General features: G+C 48.0%; 1 protein-coding gene across 2 annotated transcripts in view; it reads left to right on the top strand.

Moving 5' to 3' along the window:
• Positions 1 to 521: 521 nt before the first annotated feature.
• LOC133117100 (fibronectin-like) overlaps positions 522 to 19,125 on the top strand; it is a 35,874-nt gene continuing 17,270 nt past the window's right edge. The window contains exons 1-25 of one of the 2 annotated variants that reach the window (XM_061227226.1): positions 522 to 888; positions 1,480 to 1,605; positions 1,881 to 2,018; positions 2,127 to 2,258; positions 2,555 to 2,692; positions 3,347 to 3,505; positions 4,794 to 4,991; positions 5,482 to 5,664; positions 6,123 to 6,302; positions 7,777 to 7,932; positions 8,750 to 8,878; positions 9,814 to 9,954; positions 11,584 to 11,705; positions 12,495 to 12,663; positions 12,820 to 13,002; positions 13,340 to 13,465; positions 13,682 to 13,771; positions 13,857 to 14,051; positions 14,607 to 14,885; positions 15,173 to 15,436; positions 15,528 to 15,622; positions 15,746 to 15,914; positions 16,565 to 16,651; positions 16,924 to 17,115; positions 18,747 to 19,025. In XM_061227226.1, coding sequence (XP_061083210.1) covers positions 735 to 888; positions 1,480 to 1,605; positions 1,881 to 2,018; positions 2,127 to 2,258; positions 2,555 to 2,692; positions 3,347 to 3,505; positions 4,794 to 4,991; positions 5,482 to 5,664; positions 6,123 to 6,302; positions 7,777 to 7,932; positions 8,750 to 8,878; positions 9,814 to 9,954; positions 11,584 to 11,705; positions 12,495 to 12,663; positions 12,820 to 13,002; positions 13,340 to 13,465; positions 13,682 to 13,771; positions 13,857 to 14,051; positions 14,607 to 14,885; positions 15,173 to 15,436; positions 15,528 to 15,622; positions 15,746 to 15,914; positions 16,565 to 16,651; positions 16,924 to 17,115; positions 18,747 to 19,025 — 4,084 coding nt within the window. In that variant the 5' untranslated portion in view covers positions 522 to 734. The remainder of the gene's footprint in view (positions 889 to 1,479; positions 1,606 to 1,880; positions 2,019 to 2,126; positions 2,259 to 2,554; positions 2,693 to 3,346; positions 3,506 to 4,793; positions 4,992 to 5,481; positions 5,665 to 6,122; positions 6,303 to 7,776; positions 7,933 to 8,749; positions 8,879 to 9,813; positions 9,955 to 11,583; positions 11,706 to 12,494; positions 12,664 to 12,819; positions 13,003 to 13,339; positions 13,466 to 13,681; positions 13,772 to 13,856; positions 14,052 to 14,606; positions 14,886 to 15,172; positions 15,437 to 15,527; positions 15,623 to 15,745; positions 15,915 to 16,564; positions 16,652 to 16,923; positions 17,116 to 18,746; positions 19,026 to 19,125) is intronic. The other variant, XM_061227228.1, reaches the window with a different exon arrangement.

A 19,125-nucleotide genomic window follows, 5' to 3' on the forward strand; every position in this document is an offset into this window, starting at 1 on the left:
AAAATAACCTGTATACCATGAAAAACATGCTAAAATAAAGCATATAGAACAGCAGCTTTTCCTTTCTTAACTATGTGAAACTCTATTTTTCTTAAATGGGTTCAAAAAAGGACTTATTTGGTAATCTGGTGGCTCTACTCTCCTAAATTCTAGTCAGTCTAGAAGATCAAAACACAGACTGAAAAAATGCAGTGTTTCCATTATAATTGCTTGAGGTTACTCACAATGGTTGCATTTCAAAGATGCACTGATAGCCCTTTGAAACGTACAAGATAGCTATCCCACCGCCACCATGCCCCCATTATAGGACATGGATCTAGCCATGTTAGGGGTAAAATAAAAATGAAGTAAAAAAGTAAAGAACGAATAAAAATAAATAATACGTTTTCCTAAAGTACATGTTTTTGTCCTTATTCTTGCTGGTAGACGATTAAAGAACAATCTTCCGTGCTGACGTCAAAAAAGAAAAATGTGAAACCTCTTCCTGCCGAGAGGGGGTATATCCCCGAATAAAACCGTTCTCGCGCACAGCGCTCCTTCTAGTCAGACAGGCTGCGCGCGACGGGGGCCAGTTAGTCTGGAACGCAGCTGGACATTTGAGAAGGACCAAACAATACAGCCTCCGCTAAAACAGAAAAACTGCGCCTTCTCTTTTCATATACACATTTAATGTATAGGCTACACAAGCCCAAAGGATAAAGCACCCCACAACGGACTTTCCTTAATATCTCAAAATGACCAGTAGCCCATTAACAGGGTTACTAGTTGCGCTCTGCATCTGGAGCGGGGTCCGCTGTATGCCGAAGGTCCCGGGCAGAGGCAAACGCCAGGCTCAGCACCAAATTTACCCTCATATCGACGAAGCATCATCTGTCCAACGAATTCAAGGTAAGTTCACCGTTGCGTGGATTCAAAATTACTATTTTATTAATTGCATACGGTAACTTTGTCTTTTATGGAAACTATTTGGACGTCCAACGGGTATTCTGGATGCTACTTAGAGCAGATTAGATTTGAATTCCAAAGAATGCGCACTTGTGTGCTTTAATGGTGACATAACACTGATTACATTTTTATTTCCGCAGCGCCTGGGTTTGATGAAAACTACAATTAGCATAGCCGAGTACATTATTTTGAAAGTTGGTAGATGACACACAATTGAAGATAAACCAGTTATTTTTTCGAAAAAGATGTTTACACATGATAATTTACTAGCATGAATGTGCGTTGAAACCAATATGCACTCATGCCTACGCGTTGTGTTGTATAAAATGGTTTTATGGATATAATCAATTGTCAGATTAATCTACAAGGCCCAAGTCCTCTATTCTTAGCACTTGAAATTGTACTTCCCTGTCGGGTCTTTCACCGCACTTGTCCCTGGTTATGGGTATGTACTTTGTTGTACGTCGCTCTGGATAAGAGCGTCTGGCAAATGGCAATAATGTAATGGTTGTGGTTCATCCATCTTCCCCCTAGACGGCTGCATTGACAACGGTCGGTATTATACAGTGAATGACCAGTGGGAGCGGTCCTATCTGGGCGGCACGCTAATCTGCACTTGTCTTGGAGCCGCCGGAACTAAATGTAAAACAAAACCTGAAGGTGAGTTTGGTTTTTCACTGATGAAAGGTCAAGGTGGGGCATAGTTCGGTGGTATAGAATAGAATCTCAATTCATGTGGGCCTATTAAGCAACAGTTTTTTCCACCATGGGGAATACATCGGATAAGTAGGCTCATTTTGTGTCAAATGTAAATAATTGAGAAGTTATTCACAACTCAAATTGGATTTAACTGAAAAGTAACCGACTTCGTTCTTGTTGTAATCATGCGCTCGGCTACTTTGTGCTTCTTATGAACTGTTGTTCCCGTTCTGCAGCCGAGGAGACTTGCTATGATAAAATAAACGCGCGATCGTATCGGGTGGGGGAAACCTATGAGCGCCCCAAGGAAGGGATGATCTGGGACTGCACGTGTATCGGCTCCGGGCGGGGTAAAATCAGCTGCACGATTGCAAGTGAGTGGATCATTTAAAAGTACCAGTGAGTACGTTTTCTACGTTTGAACGAGTATGGGCTCGTGAACGCGCACTGCGATGACTGACATGTTCGGCTCACTTCCTCAGACCGCTGTCACGAGGGAGGCCAGTCCTATAAGATCGGGGACACCTGGAGGAGACCGCACGACACCGGAAGTTATATGCTGGAGTGCGTCTGCTTGGGCAACGGCAAAGGAGAGTGGACGTGCAAGCCCGTGGGTGAGAAAGCTGGAGGGTGAAGTTCTTGCAGCACTTCGAAAAAGTGGCCCAAGTTGACCTCTAAAGCCAAGTTTGCCAAGAACATCAGGATTCTGACGATTATTTGACAATGTTTTAAACATTGACAGGCCACCTTCCCATTTCCCGTTATTCAAACACAATACCTGATGCAATGTTTCACAAGCTGTACAAGTCTATCAAAAACACTTTTTCCTGAAAGAGTATTTTGGCCTCGGTGAGAGCAACATGGATGGGGCGCTGCTGTTAAACGGTGTACGCCTGTCCCTTCTGTGTAGCGGAGCGTTGCTATGACAACACAGCGGGCATGTCCTACGTGGTGGGCGAGATCTGGGAGAAGCCGTACCAGGGCTGGATGATGGTGGACTGCACCTGCCTGGGGGAGGGAAGTGGCCGTATCACCTGCACGTCCAGAAGTAAGTCCCTGTACCCGGCACTGCCCACTCCATGGCCCGGATGCAGCACATGCACAGCTACTGACTGACCAAGCCCCTATACACACACACGCACACGCACACACACTTACCCGATGGGCTTCTCCTGAAAGCAAGAGGAGAGATCCTCAAAGAAAAGCACAGACTGATAGAGACTGGCTGCCAGAGACTGTTTACTAGCATTCTAATAAAAAGTTTATTCTGGCTCTTTAGAAGGAAAGACGGCCTTTTGTTGAGTCTGATGATCGATTTCCCCTTGTAACTTTTTTCAATGTTGCAGACTTTGGCCAAAGCCTTCGCGTGTCCTGCCAGATGTCTTTCATTATCCTGTAAATACTTACTGTCCACGCCTTAATGACATCATGCGCCTCAATTTTCTGTGTGTGTGTGTGCGTGTGTGTGCGGGGGGGGGGCATCATCTGCAGCTGCACTGGAACAGCAGGAGGAAAATGAAGGCATATTTCAGCCCTTCTGAAAGATTTTTGGGTTCCACAGAGGTTTCATAATGCAACACAATGTCACGACCCCCTCGGAACAGAAAGCACTCTATCCTGATGGAAACCAATGAGCCAGAAGCAACTCTGAGCAGTTACGTCACTCCAGATGTGACATCACCCTCTCCTGCGTCCCCCTCAGACCGCTGTAACGACCAAGACACGCGGACCTCGTACCGCATCGGAGACACCTGGAGCAAGGCGGACGCGCTGGGGAACATCCTGCAGTGCCTGTGCACGGGGAACGGGCGCGGAGAGTGGAAGTGTGAGAGACACGCATCCCAGCACACCAGCAGCGTGGGTGAGAGACACCACACACACACACACACACACACGTCCCTGCACACCAGCAGAGTGGGTGAGAGACACCACACACACACACACACACACACACAGACTGAGACTGAGACACGCGTCCCTGCACACCAGCAGTGTGGGTGAGAGCCGCACGCAGACACGACACGCACAAACACGCACATCCAAACACATGCACATCCACACACACAAACAAACAAACATCCACACACACACACACCCACACCCACAAACTCAGACAGGCACCTGTACACAGAGTAAGGAGGGAGAGTCGCACACTATATGCCAGACAATGTGACTTTAATAACACCGAAAAGTTCTGCCATTAGGCTCGGGAACATATGTGACCTGCTCTGTAAAAATCAGTGGTGTAATGAGTTAAGACACACAGATTATGAAATGCAAGGTAATGTTCTATAAAATGAAGATGAAAGCCTAAAACAGGCCAAGTCACGTAATCATCGATATGTGTGAATTGACTTACAAACGATTATGTTAGAGCAGGGCACATATACAGTATGCAGTGGCGAGCCCTTACCGAGTCCCTCATGAACCTGTCCACATCGACACATACCTACACCTCAATCACGTACATCGACACATACCTACACCTCTACCACGTACATCGACACATACCTACACCTCAATCAGGTACATCGACACATACCTACACCTCTACCACGTACATCGACACATACCTACACCTCAATCACGTACATCGACACATACCTACACCTCTACCACGTACATCGACACATACCTACACCTCTACCACGTACATCGACACATACCTACACCTCTACCACGTACATCTACACATACCTACACCTCAATCACGTACATCGACACATACCTACACCTCTACCACGTACATCGACACATACCTACACCTCAATCACGTACATCGACACATACCTACACCTCTACCACGTACATCTACACATACCTACACCTCTACCACGTACATCGACACATACCTACACCTCTACCACGTACATCGACACATATCTACACCTCTACCATGTACATCGACACATACCTACACCTCTACCACGTACATCGACACATACCTACACCTCAATCATATACATCGACACATACCTACACATCCGTGACTTGGGCAAGACAGTGACCTGCATACCTGCATACACAGGCATACACACAGGCACACGCACACACCTAGTTAAAACCACCACGACACACACTGAAACCCTACACGTCTGGTGTTTAATGTCTTTGGTAAAGTGTGAAGGCCTCTGCTGTGTGAAATGCAGGCACTGGGTCTCGCCTTGGGACCAGCATCCAGCCGGCAGTGTACCAGCCCCTGCCACACCCTGAGCCCCCCACGGAGGGGGCCTGTCGGACGGACTCGGGCGTGTACTACCACCTGGGCATGCGCTGGATCCGCGCGCAGGGCAGCAAGCAGATGCTGTGCACCTGCCTGGGCAACGGAGTCAGCTGCGAGGAGTGGGGTCAGTGCTCTGACCTTTGACCTTTAACCTCTACTGCCTTCGACTGCATCATACAACACAGTGAACACCCTCAGTGGTTTTACTTCTTAGCAACAAGTGTGTTCCTCAAAAAGAGGTTACACAGGTTTGTTACTGAATAGCTTACACATGTGTGCTACTGAGTAACTGGTGTGCAACTGAAATAAAGGGTCACACAGTCGGTCACAGAACAACACACATCCCGGTATATTACAGAAATATGAGTGTGCCATGTCTTTTCAGTCGGTACATATCTCTGTGTTTGTTCTGTAGACAGACACACACACATTTACACGTCTCTGTTTGTTCTGTTGACGGACACATGCACGTCTCTCTGTTTGCTCTGTAGACGGACACACTCACGTTTACACGTCTCTGTCTGTTCTGTAGATGGACACACGCATGTTTACACGTTTCTGTGTTTGTTCTGTAGACAGACACGCATGTTTACACGTCTGTGTTTGCCCTGCAGACGGACACACGCAGGTGTATGGAGGGACCTCCAATGGAAAGCCCTGCGTTTTCCCCTTCGTCTCCCAGGGAAAGACCTACTACTCCTGCACCTCAGAGGGCCGCAGCGACGGACTGCTCTGGTGCAGCACCACCTCCAACCACGACGCTGAGCGGCAATCCTCCTTCTGCACCACCAAGAACGGTGAGCAGAGCGCACGGGAGGGGGACCCAGAACCCAGCTCACACAAAATGTTCTCACAATGTTCGTGAAATGTTTCATCAACGTTATAACATTGCCACAACATTGCAGCGACATTGTGAGAACATGCAGCAAATTGTATCCAGACTCACATTCTCTCTCAAACCAAAACATAAGCAGATATAAACAGAGTGGTGGCTGGAGTTTCATCAGCTCGCCCTCCATGTTTAATAATGTGTGATTTAGGACTGCATTTTCCATGAAGAACAAGTGCCTACAATGACTGATGGGACAATGAGGTTTCAGTTACCCAATACTGGGTGGAACTACAAAGTGCTGTCAATCATTGTTCATTTTGAACCAGTCAGATTATTTGTCATCTCCACAGCAAAATACTGATTGGTTCAGATTTCTTGAAGCCTCACATTGAGACTGACATTGCTTCTTCTGGTTCATAACAGCAGTGCTCGTGACGACCAGAGGAGGCAACTCCAACGGAGCACTGTGCCAGTTCCCCTTCCTGTACAACAGCCGCAACTACACAGAGTGCACCTCGGACGGGCGGAGCGACGGCATGAAGTGGTGCGGCACCACCACCAACTACGACAGCGAGAAGCGCTTCGGCTTCTGCCCCATGGCCGGTGAGACGCCCGCCGCAGGACTGGAACGATCCTGCCCTTAAGAGAGGGAGGGAGAGGGAGAGAGGGAGGTAGAGAGAGAGAGAGAGAGAGGGAGAGAGGTAGAGGGTAGAGAGAGGGAGAGAGGTAGAGGGTAGAGAGAGGGAGAAAGGTAGAGGGTAGAGAGAGGGAGAGAGGTAGAGGGTAGAGAGAGGGAGAGCGGTAGAGGGTAGAGAGAGGGAGAAAGGTAGAGGGTAGAGAGAGGGAGAGAGGTAGAGGGTAGAGAGAGGGAGAGAGAGGGAGGGAGGGAGAGAGAGAGTTAGAGGGAGAGCGAGGGAGAGAGGGAGGTAGAGGAAAAGAGGGAGAGGAACAGAGGGAGAGAGGGAAAGGAAGAGAGAGGGAGGGGAAGAGGAAGAGAGAGGGAGCTTGGCTGAAATAATGGGAGGCTGTGATGGAGGATAGGATGTTCCTGTTTTTATGATTAAATCAGAAAGAGTTCATTATCAGAATTACATTTGTAAACAGAGGCAGAGGAATTGGGAATGTCAAAAGCACACAGTTTAAGAGCTTTTGCACTCAGATACTGTAGCTGATCGCAGGAGAGAAAGTTTCGCGATAAAGCAGAATACTAGTGGCCCAGAGACATTTGGGATCTGAAATTAGTATTCCCTGAAAATTCAGGACAGATTTGTGCCCTGTAGCCTATAGCAGGGATTGATATATGTGGCATTCCATTCTCATTATTATTATTAGTAAAGGATAAGTATGTGACAGACTGAGAAGGGTGGATGGGGCCATGGGGACTGTTATTTTATTGGGTGTAGTTACCGTTTTGGAGAATGTACCAGTGAAAGAGCCTGCAGTGCAGTTTTTAAGTGTTGCTAAGTGAATGGGGCTGAATTGGCTGGAGAAGCCGTGGTAATCTGGCTCAGAGGCAGTAATTGCTCCAGCCCCAGGGCTGGGGGGAACTGACCCTGGGAGTGGCCCTTTGGAGACGGAGAGACTGGCAGCGCTCCAGAGACGTCAGGCCCTGCCCCAGGACACCACCGTTCAGCTTTTAACCATTTCAACACACGCTTCAATTAAAAGAAATAATAATAATCAACCGACCAGTTAAAAATCTTTTTTCCCTTATTGGAGGGTTTACACAATGGTTTCCACAAGTTGAGCCTTTGCTAAAAGCTCAAACAGAAACAAAAGGAATATAGAATAACAAAACGCAGACACGCTGCTTTGCCAGCTACTGCTCAGGTTGGGTGGAGTTAACGCTGACATCTCAGCATCTCTGGTGTTCAGTTTGTTTCTGATCAAGAGCCCTTTTCATTAGACACATGATTCTGCTCTGCAAGTGAATGTTTGCATTTTAGCATGACGCCCGGTTCTGAAAGTGAATTCACAACTGCGATTGGTCATATTGTAGCATGTGACACTGCACAGGGGAACGTACAGCTGGGATTGGTTACAATGCGTCATGTGACTGACTGCCGTGTGCCTGCAGCTCATGAGGAGGTGTGCACGACCAGCGAGGGCATCATGTACCGCGTGGGCGACCAGTGGGACAAGCGGCACGACATGCTGGGTCACATGATGCGCTGCACCTGCATGGGGAACGGGCGGGGCGAGTGGACCTGCATCGCCTACTCCCAGCTGAAAGGTGAGACCCTAGTGGTCGTCCTCATCACCTGACCATGCATCAGCCACTGTTCATTGGTCAGGAAGATATAACAAAGATTTTAGAATCAGAGGTCTTCAGATATCTGAAAGAGATTCCTGAATTACCATCATACTTCTTGTATATTCAACTGTACAATTTTAGGGATGCTTAATCTTAAGGCTCGGACACACCAAACCGACGGTCGGCCGCGGAGCGCCGACAAAGATCGCCTCGCGTCGATACGCGTCGTTAATGTTGGCTGTGCCGAACACACCGCAACGACGGTCCGCCGACGGCCGAGTTGCACGTACGTTCTGCGCCTGCGTGAGGGGTAATAACTCTCCACACCAGCAGGTGGCGGTAGTCTGTATTTGTCTTTCAAAAAATGGAAACCGGAAGACCGGGGAATGCATTTGCATTGCGTTGGACCTAGAAGCAGCCATTGTCTCGCTCACAACAAACAGTTTGCAGCAATCTCTCATCGACGGCTCCGGGGGCAACATGTTGAATCGGCGTCGGAGCCCTCCAAAACGGGACACACCGGAAAGACTCGGCCGACAGGGCGCCGCCGACAGGGCGCCACGTCGGTTTGGTGTGTCCGGGCCTTTAAAGACAAACTTGCATAGCTATGGTTAATAACACGAAGCAAGAATAAAATAGGTGGTTGTATTTGGTGCACTTGTAATAATATCCTAACTGATCAGCTGCAGGATAAGACCATAAAAGACAAAGACATGGGCTCCATTGAGGGCAGCCAGTCAGTCTTTTTGTGTTTGCTTCATTGTGACATCATTTCCTGTTCTCCATCTTGTGGCAGACCAGTGCATTGTGGACGGGCTGACCTATGAGGTGAACCACACCTTCACTAAACGGCACGAGGAGGGCTACATGATGAACTGCACTTGCTATGGCCAGGGTCGGGGCCGCTGGAAGTGTGATGCCATTGGTGAGCTCCAGCATTGGTGCATCTTCCCTGTATACGCTGTGACTGACCAATAGCAGGCTACAGTGTGGTTTACTTAAAGGGGCAGTTCACCCAAAAATTGAATTAAGGTATGTTTCCATTTACCCACATTATTATTTGCCATCCAGATAACTTGTCACATTTCAGTGAAACATTCTGAATATTCCCTGAAGCCCGCCCTGGTAAAATGGACGTTGCAGATCCAAAGCACCAGAAATAAAAAAATGAAATAAAAAATGAAACAGCAACCACATGTAATCCCGCAGTTCCTCACATATATCCGCAGAATTTCCACTTTCCAGATCTACTACTACTTTCTGAACAACAGCAACTGCAATGTCTGTGTGTAATACTGGTTGAAACTAGAAATTACATGAGCGTACACAAACATGCCTTAATTTTATTTTCGGGAAAACTGGCCCTTTAAGCTCCCTGACTGATGTGCAGGGAGGCCTGTAGCGTAGTGGTTAAGGTAAATGACTGGGACACGCAAGGTCAGTGGTTCTAATCCCGGTGTAGCCACAATAAGATCCACGCAGCTGTTGGGCCCTTGAGCAAAGCCCTTAACCCTGCATTACTCCAGAAGAGGATTGTCTCCTGCTTAGTCTAATCAACTGTACATCACTCTGGATAAGAGCGCCTGCCAAATGCAAATAATGTAATGTAATGCATAGCGAATACTCTTTGATTGCTGAAATTCTCAGATTCATGCAGGCTCCCCCTCTCAACACAGTTCATGCCTTTGAAAACACAAAGCGTACCCCTTTGTGACAAATGACCTTAAATACACGTTTCCTGGGAAGGAATCATTAGGAGAGTCCAGTCTCTGCCAGACAAATAAGTGACACAACAGAATAATACACACAGTAATTAGAAGGCACTGTACCGTAGAGTGTAATGATGCAATGTGTGCTCAGACCAGTGCCAGGAGCCGGAGAACAAACAGTTCTACCAGATCGGAGAGTCCTGGGACAAGCACATCCATGGCATCCGCTACAGGTGCCAGTGCTATGGCAACGGCATCGGAGAACTCAGCTGTGAGCCACAGAACTACCCGGGTGAGCACGACGGCTACCATGCAACTGCTGTGCTCTGATTCTACAGGCGAATGGCCCAATGCTTTTGATTTCTCCACCACCGTGCATGCAGTTTTGGGTTCAGGGCACTGGCTTAAGGGCTGGTTAGAGGTGGTAGACACCATATAGTAGAACATTACTAAGTTGTGGATGGGTGGCAGTGACACACCTGATTATTCTGCTACAAAGCGCAGAATGAGATTTTACTCAATCCACCTGAAGGCATATCTATTGCCAGTTTATTTGTTAAAACAAAATTCCAGATTTAGCAGAGCACTAAAAAGGGAATTAAGGGTCAAATTAATAAATCTGAATCCAGGGGTTTTGCCCCGCTCACAGCCTTCACTCCCTGGGGGAGACAGATGGCGGCTTCTGAACTGGTTACCGGTTCAGCTTTACATATACTCCCCCTCTCTTCTTCTCCCTCTTTTCTTTTCATACTCTCTCAGCTTCATGACTAAACATAAGGTGTGATGGTACCAGCAGATGTGCTGTTGTTCTAATCTGATGCTTGTTTTTCCACACATCTTGCCACTCATTCTTGATGAAGAGTGCCACCTCTGGCAGGGTGGAGAAATGCAGGCTGTATGTGTGTTCAAAGCCGCTGTGCTGGAGAGTGCTCTCTGCGTGAATCACGAGGTGTGGCGTTTCCTTTGAGGTGGCCAGATTTTTCAAAGGGGTTCCTTGTGTTTCACTTCCTCAGGTGCCAGGCTTTGGGTTGGTAGCATCCTTCAAAGTAAACGTACCTTCAGTCCGTTCCATTTAGGTACATGAAAAACCCTGAATACGGATCCAAAAAGAAGGGAAAGCCACCGCCCCTTCGGTTCACAGAGCGTGTGCCAAGCCTTCTCCTCCCCCCTTGCAAGCCAGTTTCAGCTTTACATGGGTTATGGGGGAAAAATATGGCTTTTTTCTTTATTTCTTCATCTCTTTTTTAGTGGTGGGTTCTCCGCGCCTAATCCCTCCCTGCCCTAAATGGCATGCAGCTGTTGTGCTGAATGTCTGGGAACCCATGAGAGACGGTGGAAGGCAATGCTTGAATAAGTGGGATTTAAACACTGTGTAGAATCCACCTGGTCTGTGGGCTCTCATGCCTGTAATTGGGAGAAATTGAGACCAGATTGCAGCGGGGGGCCTGGGGCACCCTGCCCTGGCTAAGGGGGTGGGACGGGGGGCTATCAGACCTCCCCTTCTCGGTTCCATGGACAGGGTGCGAGCTCATTGGCTGCATTTGAATCGGGCTACATGGTTCTCTGATGCAGTGTCTGGTATGTTTCTTCCACACACTGAGAAGCTGTGCAATTGCAGCTGTTTTTACAGCGTTTGTTCGAAATTGCTTGAGTGTGACTGAAATTACCCCTACTTGGACTCTGCCCAAGTTGAGGAGGGCTGTTGATTTGGTTACGGTTCTATATTGCCGTGTAAGGAATTATAGGGAAATGTTTTATAGCGTAGCATAATGTTGCAAACTGTAGGTTAGCACAGTGTAGTTCATCATATAAATGGCTCCTTTTTTATTTTCGAAGCTTTTAAAATAAACACGACAATTCATTTGGAAGTTAACACCCTCCCCAAAATTCATAGTGCTCTTCTACCCTCGCTGACTCCCAGGTGGACACCGCCCAGTCCAGGTGATCATCACAGAGACAGGGAACCAGGCAAACTCCCACCCCATCCAGTGGAACACACCGCCCTCCACCCACATCATCCAGTACTCCCTCAAGTGGAGATTGGTGAGCTTCCAACATCACACCTGAGGGCCTTTGCCCCTTCCGATCCCCATCCCCCATTTTAAGCGTGAATACTGTCATTTTAGACAACTAGGCTACATAAACCTTGCAATGGCAGCAAATCAAAAAAAGGCCAATAATATACAAAGAATCGATCTGTCCAAAAACATTTCTACAGCAATTGGGGAAATGATGCAAAAGAAGATGTGCAATGCTGTACATTCTAGGCAAAGGCTTTTTAATGTTGTATTTGAAAGAGACTTGGGGCAAACCAATGCAGAGGTTGTGCAAACAACTACTGGAACATTTGCATAAACAAGAGAGCAGGTAGTTTGAACACACAAAGCCTGGAGTCATTGACCCAAAGTGCTCCAGCACAAACAACTGACCGAGGTCAGACTGCTGCCCGAATGTTAAATTACCCACCATATCGTGGAAGCAATGCCTAAGACTTCACAAGAAAGGTGTTGTTTCATAATAAAATATTACCCATCACGTGTGTACCCATCACAATAGTTATTTTTGTTTTTGCAGCAAGTAAAAATTGAAACCTGGAAACAGACCACCATTATGTAGAACCCACCTGGGTGACCAGCAGCCATCTTGCACCAGAATGTTCACCACTTATTAACTAAGGTGGAGAGGGAGAAAATGACTGCGCAAGTTAACCTGGCCACCTCGCTTCCCACAGTTTGAGAAAGTCAGTTTGGGAATTCTGGCAGGGTACCTGGGAGCCCCTCACTGCACACCATGGGATTTTTAATGACTGCAGTGAATTACTCCTCCCCTCAGAAAAACAGCCACCAAGCATGGATTGAGGTCGTCCTCCCCGGCCACTTGAACTCCTACACCATCGGCGGGCTCAAATCAGGCGTCACCTACGAGGGCCAGCTGATCAGCATCCTGCGCTCCGGCACGCGTGAGGTCACCCGCTTTGACTTCACCACCAACGCCAACTCACGTGAGCGTCCCGAAATCCACATCCACCATCCACACTTTGTGTGATATGACTATCATATGTTGCAGGTGTGGGGGCCTATATCCACTTCTATTTCTCAGTGAAACACAGGGCGTTTAGGATAATGAGTTGAGCCTTTTGCCCCCACCCCTCAAACAGTGACTGGGATCATCTCACAAGGAGAGACCACCCCACCCCCGGTCATGGTAGACACTTCGGAATCGGTGACGGAGATCACTTCCAGCAGCTTCGTCATCTCCTGGGTGTCGGCGTCAGGCACGGTGTCCGGGTTCCGGGTGGAGTACGAGCTGAGCGAGGAGGGCGCAACGGCCACTGTAGTGGGTGAGTACCATGTGACCGAGTCAGTACCATGTGACCTGAGTCAGTACCATGTGACCCTAGTCAGTACCATGTGACCCTAGTCAGTGCCATGTGACCGAGTCAGTACCATGTGACCTGAGTCAGTGCCATGTGACCTGAGTCAGTGCCATGTGATCTAATCTGGACAAAAACATTTACAGCATTAAATTTTTGACACCTTCTGACACAAACTATGTCTATTAAAATGTATTAGTTACCTTATAATACAAAGAATTATTCATATTAGTGGACATTGCTTGTTTGGTGCCCTCATCAAGCCAGCATTAGTATTTAAACTGATCAAAGCTCTGCCCTCCAGACCTGCCCGGCACTTCTAACTCGGTCAACATCAAAGAGCTGCTGCCCGGACGCAAGTACACTGTGAACGTCTACGAAGTGACGGACGAGGGGAAGAACCTCATCCTCACCACCTCCCAGACCACAGGTCAGCCTCTCTCCAACCCTCACCCACAACTCTGTAAACGGACCGGAGGACCACCGCATAATCATACAAACTCAACAAACCATCCTAGCCCCCAGTGTGTACAGCACTGAGGGAAAACAACAGATAATAAGAACCACCTCATTGCATTCACGAGTGTTTTGTACACCGAGTTTCAACAGGCCCTTAAACACTCCCCTCCCCTCCCCCTCCCCATAGCTCCTGATGCCCCAAGCAATGAAGTAGTGAAGGAGGTTGAAGAGAAGTCCATAGTGATCACCTGGTCCAAGCCCCTGGCACCAATCACAGGTGAGCATCCTCTCGCATTCCGTGCCCCGAGCCACGTCACCGGTCGCCACGGAGACTCTCTAACCCCTCCGCCTCGGGTGTGCAGGTTACCGCGTGGTGTACACCCCGTCAATAGAGGGCAGCAGCACGGAGCTCACCCTGCCCGACACGGCCACCTCCATCACGCTGAGCGACCTACGGCCCGGCCTGCTGTACAACATCAGCATCTACGCCGTGGAGGAGAACCAGGAGAGCGAGCCCGTCTTCATACAGGTCAACACCGCGGGAGACCCACTGCCCGGTACTTACCCATACAAGCCCCAACGTTCTGCTATAAACAGCTTTATATATGTTCTACTACCTAATTATACTGTAAACCAAAAATGTTCTGCTATAGCCACCTAAACCCAAACATAATTGCTTAATCTTCCGCTCCACCCAAATACACCCAAACTGTACTGCCCCTATGCTACAATATCTGTCCAATCACAGAAACAGAAAGTGCCATACCCGCCAACATGCAAATTTATTCGTATTTTATTTTATTTACCAGGGACCGTGCACATTAATCAAGATTTTCAGTTCCCCCATCAATGTAAATGCGCCAATGAGTTAGCTAATGACCTCATTTTCATCTGTAGTCCCTAACCTGTATGCCTCAAATCTCAGAAACATTCAGGTTCATAAAGATCACTAGTTGCAGCAATTTGTACTGTTTGATTGTGGATACTTTGGTGAAAAAAATGCATTTTCTGGTGCTTTTTGCTTGGTACTGTATAGCAATGACATAGAAGAGAACACGGTTGTGTGCGCTTCCTGTCACATGACAACTTCCTCGTTTGCCTCTTTTCCGCAGAGCCAGCGGCAGCTCCAACAAACCTGCAGTTCTACGAAGTGACTGATAACAAAATCACCATCACCTGGAACGGCCCCCCCAGCCAGGTGTCGGGGTACCGCGTGGTCTATGGTCCCGTGGGCACCGGGGGCACCTCTGAGACGCAGATCCGAATGCCCGTCACCGGGAACGCCTACATGGAAGTGACCCCCCTGCGGCCCGGAACCCTCTACCGCTTCTACATTTACACGGTCCACGGGGGCGTGCAGAGCCCCCCTCTGGTGGGGGAGCAGGCCACCAGTGAGTGCATCAGGGGCGGGGGGTCAAATCTGAGCCTCACTTTGCTGTTGGCATGACACATCTTCACACATTTTTCCGGCATTAATTCTAGTAACCTTAAAACTTCTTATGTCAGTTGAACAAAAACATAATGTTCCTTGTTACACAGTTGTATTGGTCAAAGTTGCTCATTTTATTATTATTATTAAAATACAGGTCCTAGTTTGCGCTCGGCATTGCTGACACACCACGTGGATTTCACAGCATTCTCACAGCAGAGGCTAACACACGCGGCCTTCCCTCCCCAGAGCCGGACGCCCCCACGGGCCTAATCGTCACCAACGTCACGGATGAGACCGCCGGGCTCGTGTGGGGGGTCCCCAGTGCCACCATCACAGGGTACCGCCTGTTCCTGACGGTGGAGGGCTCCAGCCCAAAGCAGTACCGGATCCCCGCACCCCAGTCCCAGTACATCCTGCAGGGCTTGCAGCCGGGCACAGAGCACACGGCCACCCTGCACTCTGAGGGAGACGGTGGGATCAGCGAGGGGACCAGCGTCATCTTCACCACTGGTGAGTGCCCCGCCTTGTAGCGGTCGCCGGATGATGATGTTCTTTTGACTGCTCAAGTTGTGACACATCTTTGCCCCGCCCCCTCTCCCAGCTAAGCCAATAGGAGGCGCTCCTCGCTTCACCACTGATGTCACTGACACCTCCATCATCATCTCCTGGACCCCAGTGCCCACGCATGGATTCAAGGTGAGCTTCTGCTGAAGGAAAAAAAGTGGCTGCTCTTCCACCCCATCTTGCAGCCCCTGAGCGCTTGCTCCTGTGTGTTTGGCTTGACCTCTGACCCCTGACCCCTGTCTATGCTCTTCCCAGCTGACAGTGAGGCCCAGCCAGGGTGGTGAGGCTCCCCGAGTCGTGACCTCTGAATCAGGCAGCTTCTACATCTCGGGCCTGACTCCCGGAGTGGAGTACACCTACTCCATGCAGCCGGTCGTCAACGGGCAGAACCACGGGCCCTCCATCACCCGCCACATCACCACACGTGAGAGCCAAGCAGCCGCTTCCTGTTCACCGCCATTCCAACAGCACAGCTGACAAAAATCCTTCTTTCAGATACTTTTTAAATATATTGATTTGCTCCGTTTCAAGTATATGGATTTGTTCTGGACCAAATGTTTAAAGAACATTAGGGTTCGAACATGAGGGTTCTTCTTGGTTAGTTTATCGGATTCATCTTCAAGGGTTCAAGTTTTTATCTATGTGATCAGTCTTGCACTTGAAACTATATTTCAGTACGTTTATCCCTGGTTATGATTTACACTTTATTGTATGTCACTCTGGATAAAAGCATCTGCCAAATGACTCTAATGTAATGTAAATGTAATGAGTTAGAGTTAAGCAGTATTCGGAACTAGATTCCCAAAATCCAAAAGGATATTTTATGTACATTCCAATATTTTCTGGTTTTTACAATTTACACAATTATGTGATGAATGATAAACAGAACCAGCGCAGGCGACTAACAAACCAGAAATCAAAGTTAGGCCTTACTTACTCATTTTCATGTCAGTAACCCTCCGGATGCACACACACTGCGTGTTTATAATAATGAGTGAGCTGCTATGGAGACATGATTAAGGGGACAGAAACCCTCCAGTCTGCACATGCTCACTGTGTTCCCCTGTCCTGCAGGCCTGTCTCCTCCCACTGACCTTACCCTGGACTCGAACCCTGACACGGGAGAGGTCACAGTCAATTGGAGGGAGACCGCAACACCTGGTAAACACAGACACTCTCCCCTTCTGCCCTTAGTGCTGCAAGGCCAACCTTGGCCCTCAGGCACCTGCCTCTCAGAACAAGTGCGTCTCTTCCTCAAATTCAGTTTCACGTTCTTACTAAAGTCTGCTTTTGAAATCCCTACCCTGGCACAGCTGTAACTTCCATGAAACCGAGCTTAGAAAAAGTATTTTAGGTCTAACAAAACAGAAGAAGTTCAGTTTTAACGTTCAAACGCGGTGCAATCATTTCCTCTGCCCTCTGCTCCCACACAGACATCACAGGATACCGTGTGACATGGACCCCAAGCAACGGGCAGCAGGGGAATTCTCTGGAGGAGTTTGTGAAGGCGGGTCACACCTCCTGTGCCCTGGAGAACCTGACCCCGGGGGTGGAGTATACGGTCAGCGTTATCTCCGTGAAGGACGGCATGGAGAGTGAGCCCGTCTCCACCAAGGTCACCCAAGGTAGGCCGGCACCGGATCTACCACTGTCCCTCTCTCGCACCCACTGTAGTAACCAGGCTGTGAGTAGGCCAGGTGTAACAGATCCTCCTGGAGGAGATACTGCATCAGCATCAAAGCCAAGCCAGGGTATGCCTGTTCTATGCTCCGCATTGGAGGAGTTGGATCACGCATTGTTTTTGTCCATTTCCCTATCCCACTACCCATAAACCCTAGTGGCAGGGACAAGTGCTGCATCCCAGTGGTTCTCTGACCACGTCCCCGACCCTGATCATGTCCCTTAGTGCATTTTATGTCTGTGTCGTTCGCTTGCTTGTGTTTGAAGCTGTAATTGTGCCACTTTACTAATGCGTATGCTCACTTGCTGAATGCTGTATATCTACCAAAATTATAATGCTATACCACTCTAGAAACCCCTGAGTTTGCATCATCAGCTCAGAGGGGTCATAAGCAAGCTCAGCAATCTAACGGCTGTACAATTAAGTATCTGATTGCCTTTGGATATGGCATTTCAACATATTTTTCAAAGCATGGCAGTTCATTTGAAAATGCTTATTCGGTGCTTATTTGTTGTTGAATCACTATAATGTTACATATAATGATATACAATGGCTTCAATGGAAAGTATTCAGACCCCTTGATTTTTTGGACACTTTATTGTGTTGCAGATTAAATTTTAAATGGATAAAATGGCCAATGTTTGCCTATCAATATGTTTAGAAATCTTAGCAAATTGAGCAATTACAGCTTCTAGTCTTCTTGGGTAAGTCTCGAAAAGATTTGCACACCTGGATTGTGTAGGTTCTCCCATCGCTGCAGAGGACTTCCGAAGCTCTGTTAGAGTGACCGTTGGGCTCTTGGTCACCTCCCTGACCAAGGCCCTTTGGCCAAACGAGCAACTTTAAGAAGAGCCCTGATAGTTACAAACTTCTTCCATTTCTGGGAACACTGAAAGCTTTAGAAATTGTTTTATACCCTTGGTCTGATCTATGCCTCACCATAATTTTATTGCAAAAGTCTACAGAGAATTATTTGGACTTCTTTGAATTGTGGGCGCTTAGATACACAGGTGGGCTATGTCCAATCAATTAAATTTGAGTTCTAGACACATCAAGGATAATTCAATCAAACAAGATGCACCTGACCACAATTTGGAGTACCACAGCAAAGGGTGAAAGGGTAAAAAACTGAAGCAACATTTACATAAGTATTCATTTATTTTGAATAAATTATTCTAAAATAATTATAAACATTTCACTTCATCAGTGTAGATTGATGGGCAAAAATGGCAATTTTATCCATTGAAAATTAAATCGAACACAAAGTGTGCAAAAAGTGAAGGGGTCTGAATACTTTCTGAAACCGCTATGCATATGATTTGAAGTTCATAATTCTGCAATATCAATGTCAGTTACATTCATGATGAATGCACTAATTAACACAGCTGGGCCTGTAATGGTAAGCCATCCTAATATCACATGATCACATGCCTTGAGTGACACTGATTGGGAGCTTCGTGGTCATGTTTAATTCATGAACATCGCCGCTTGTGTGCCTCGTCTTGTTTTATTTATTTATTTATTTATTTTTGTTTTGTCTTGTCTGGCTGTTCCGCTGCATTCCTAACCCGCTAGATGTGCCCCCGCTTACTGACCTCGATTTTGTCGAGGTCACCAACACCACCATCTCCGTGAGGTGGATCCCGCTTAACTATACGGCGGCTAACGTCACGGGCTACCGCGTCACGGTAACGGTGGCGGGGGAGAGCATCCCCGTTTTCCAAGACGTGGTGGAGCCCACGACTGGGCATTACACAGTGTACGGACTGAAGCCCGGCATCGACTACGACTTCAGCATCATCACCATCACTGAGGCGGGAGAGAGCAAACCCGCCACACACACCCAGCAAACTGGTGAATTTGCCTTTGGTTTTTTTAGTGGGGAACTGGCCTCTAAAGTTGGGGAAGGGGTTCTAAGATGGGGGGGAAAGGGTTTGAAAGTACAGAGGTGACT

This window comes from Conger conger, chromosome 17 (genome assembly GCF_963514075.1).
Source record: "Conger conger chromosome 17, fConCon1.1, whole genome shotgun sequence".
NCBI lineage: Eukaryota > Metazoa > Chordata > Actinopteri > Anguilliformes > Congridae > Conger > Conger conger.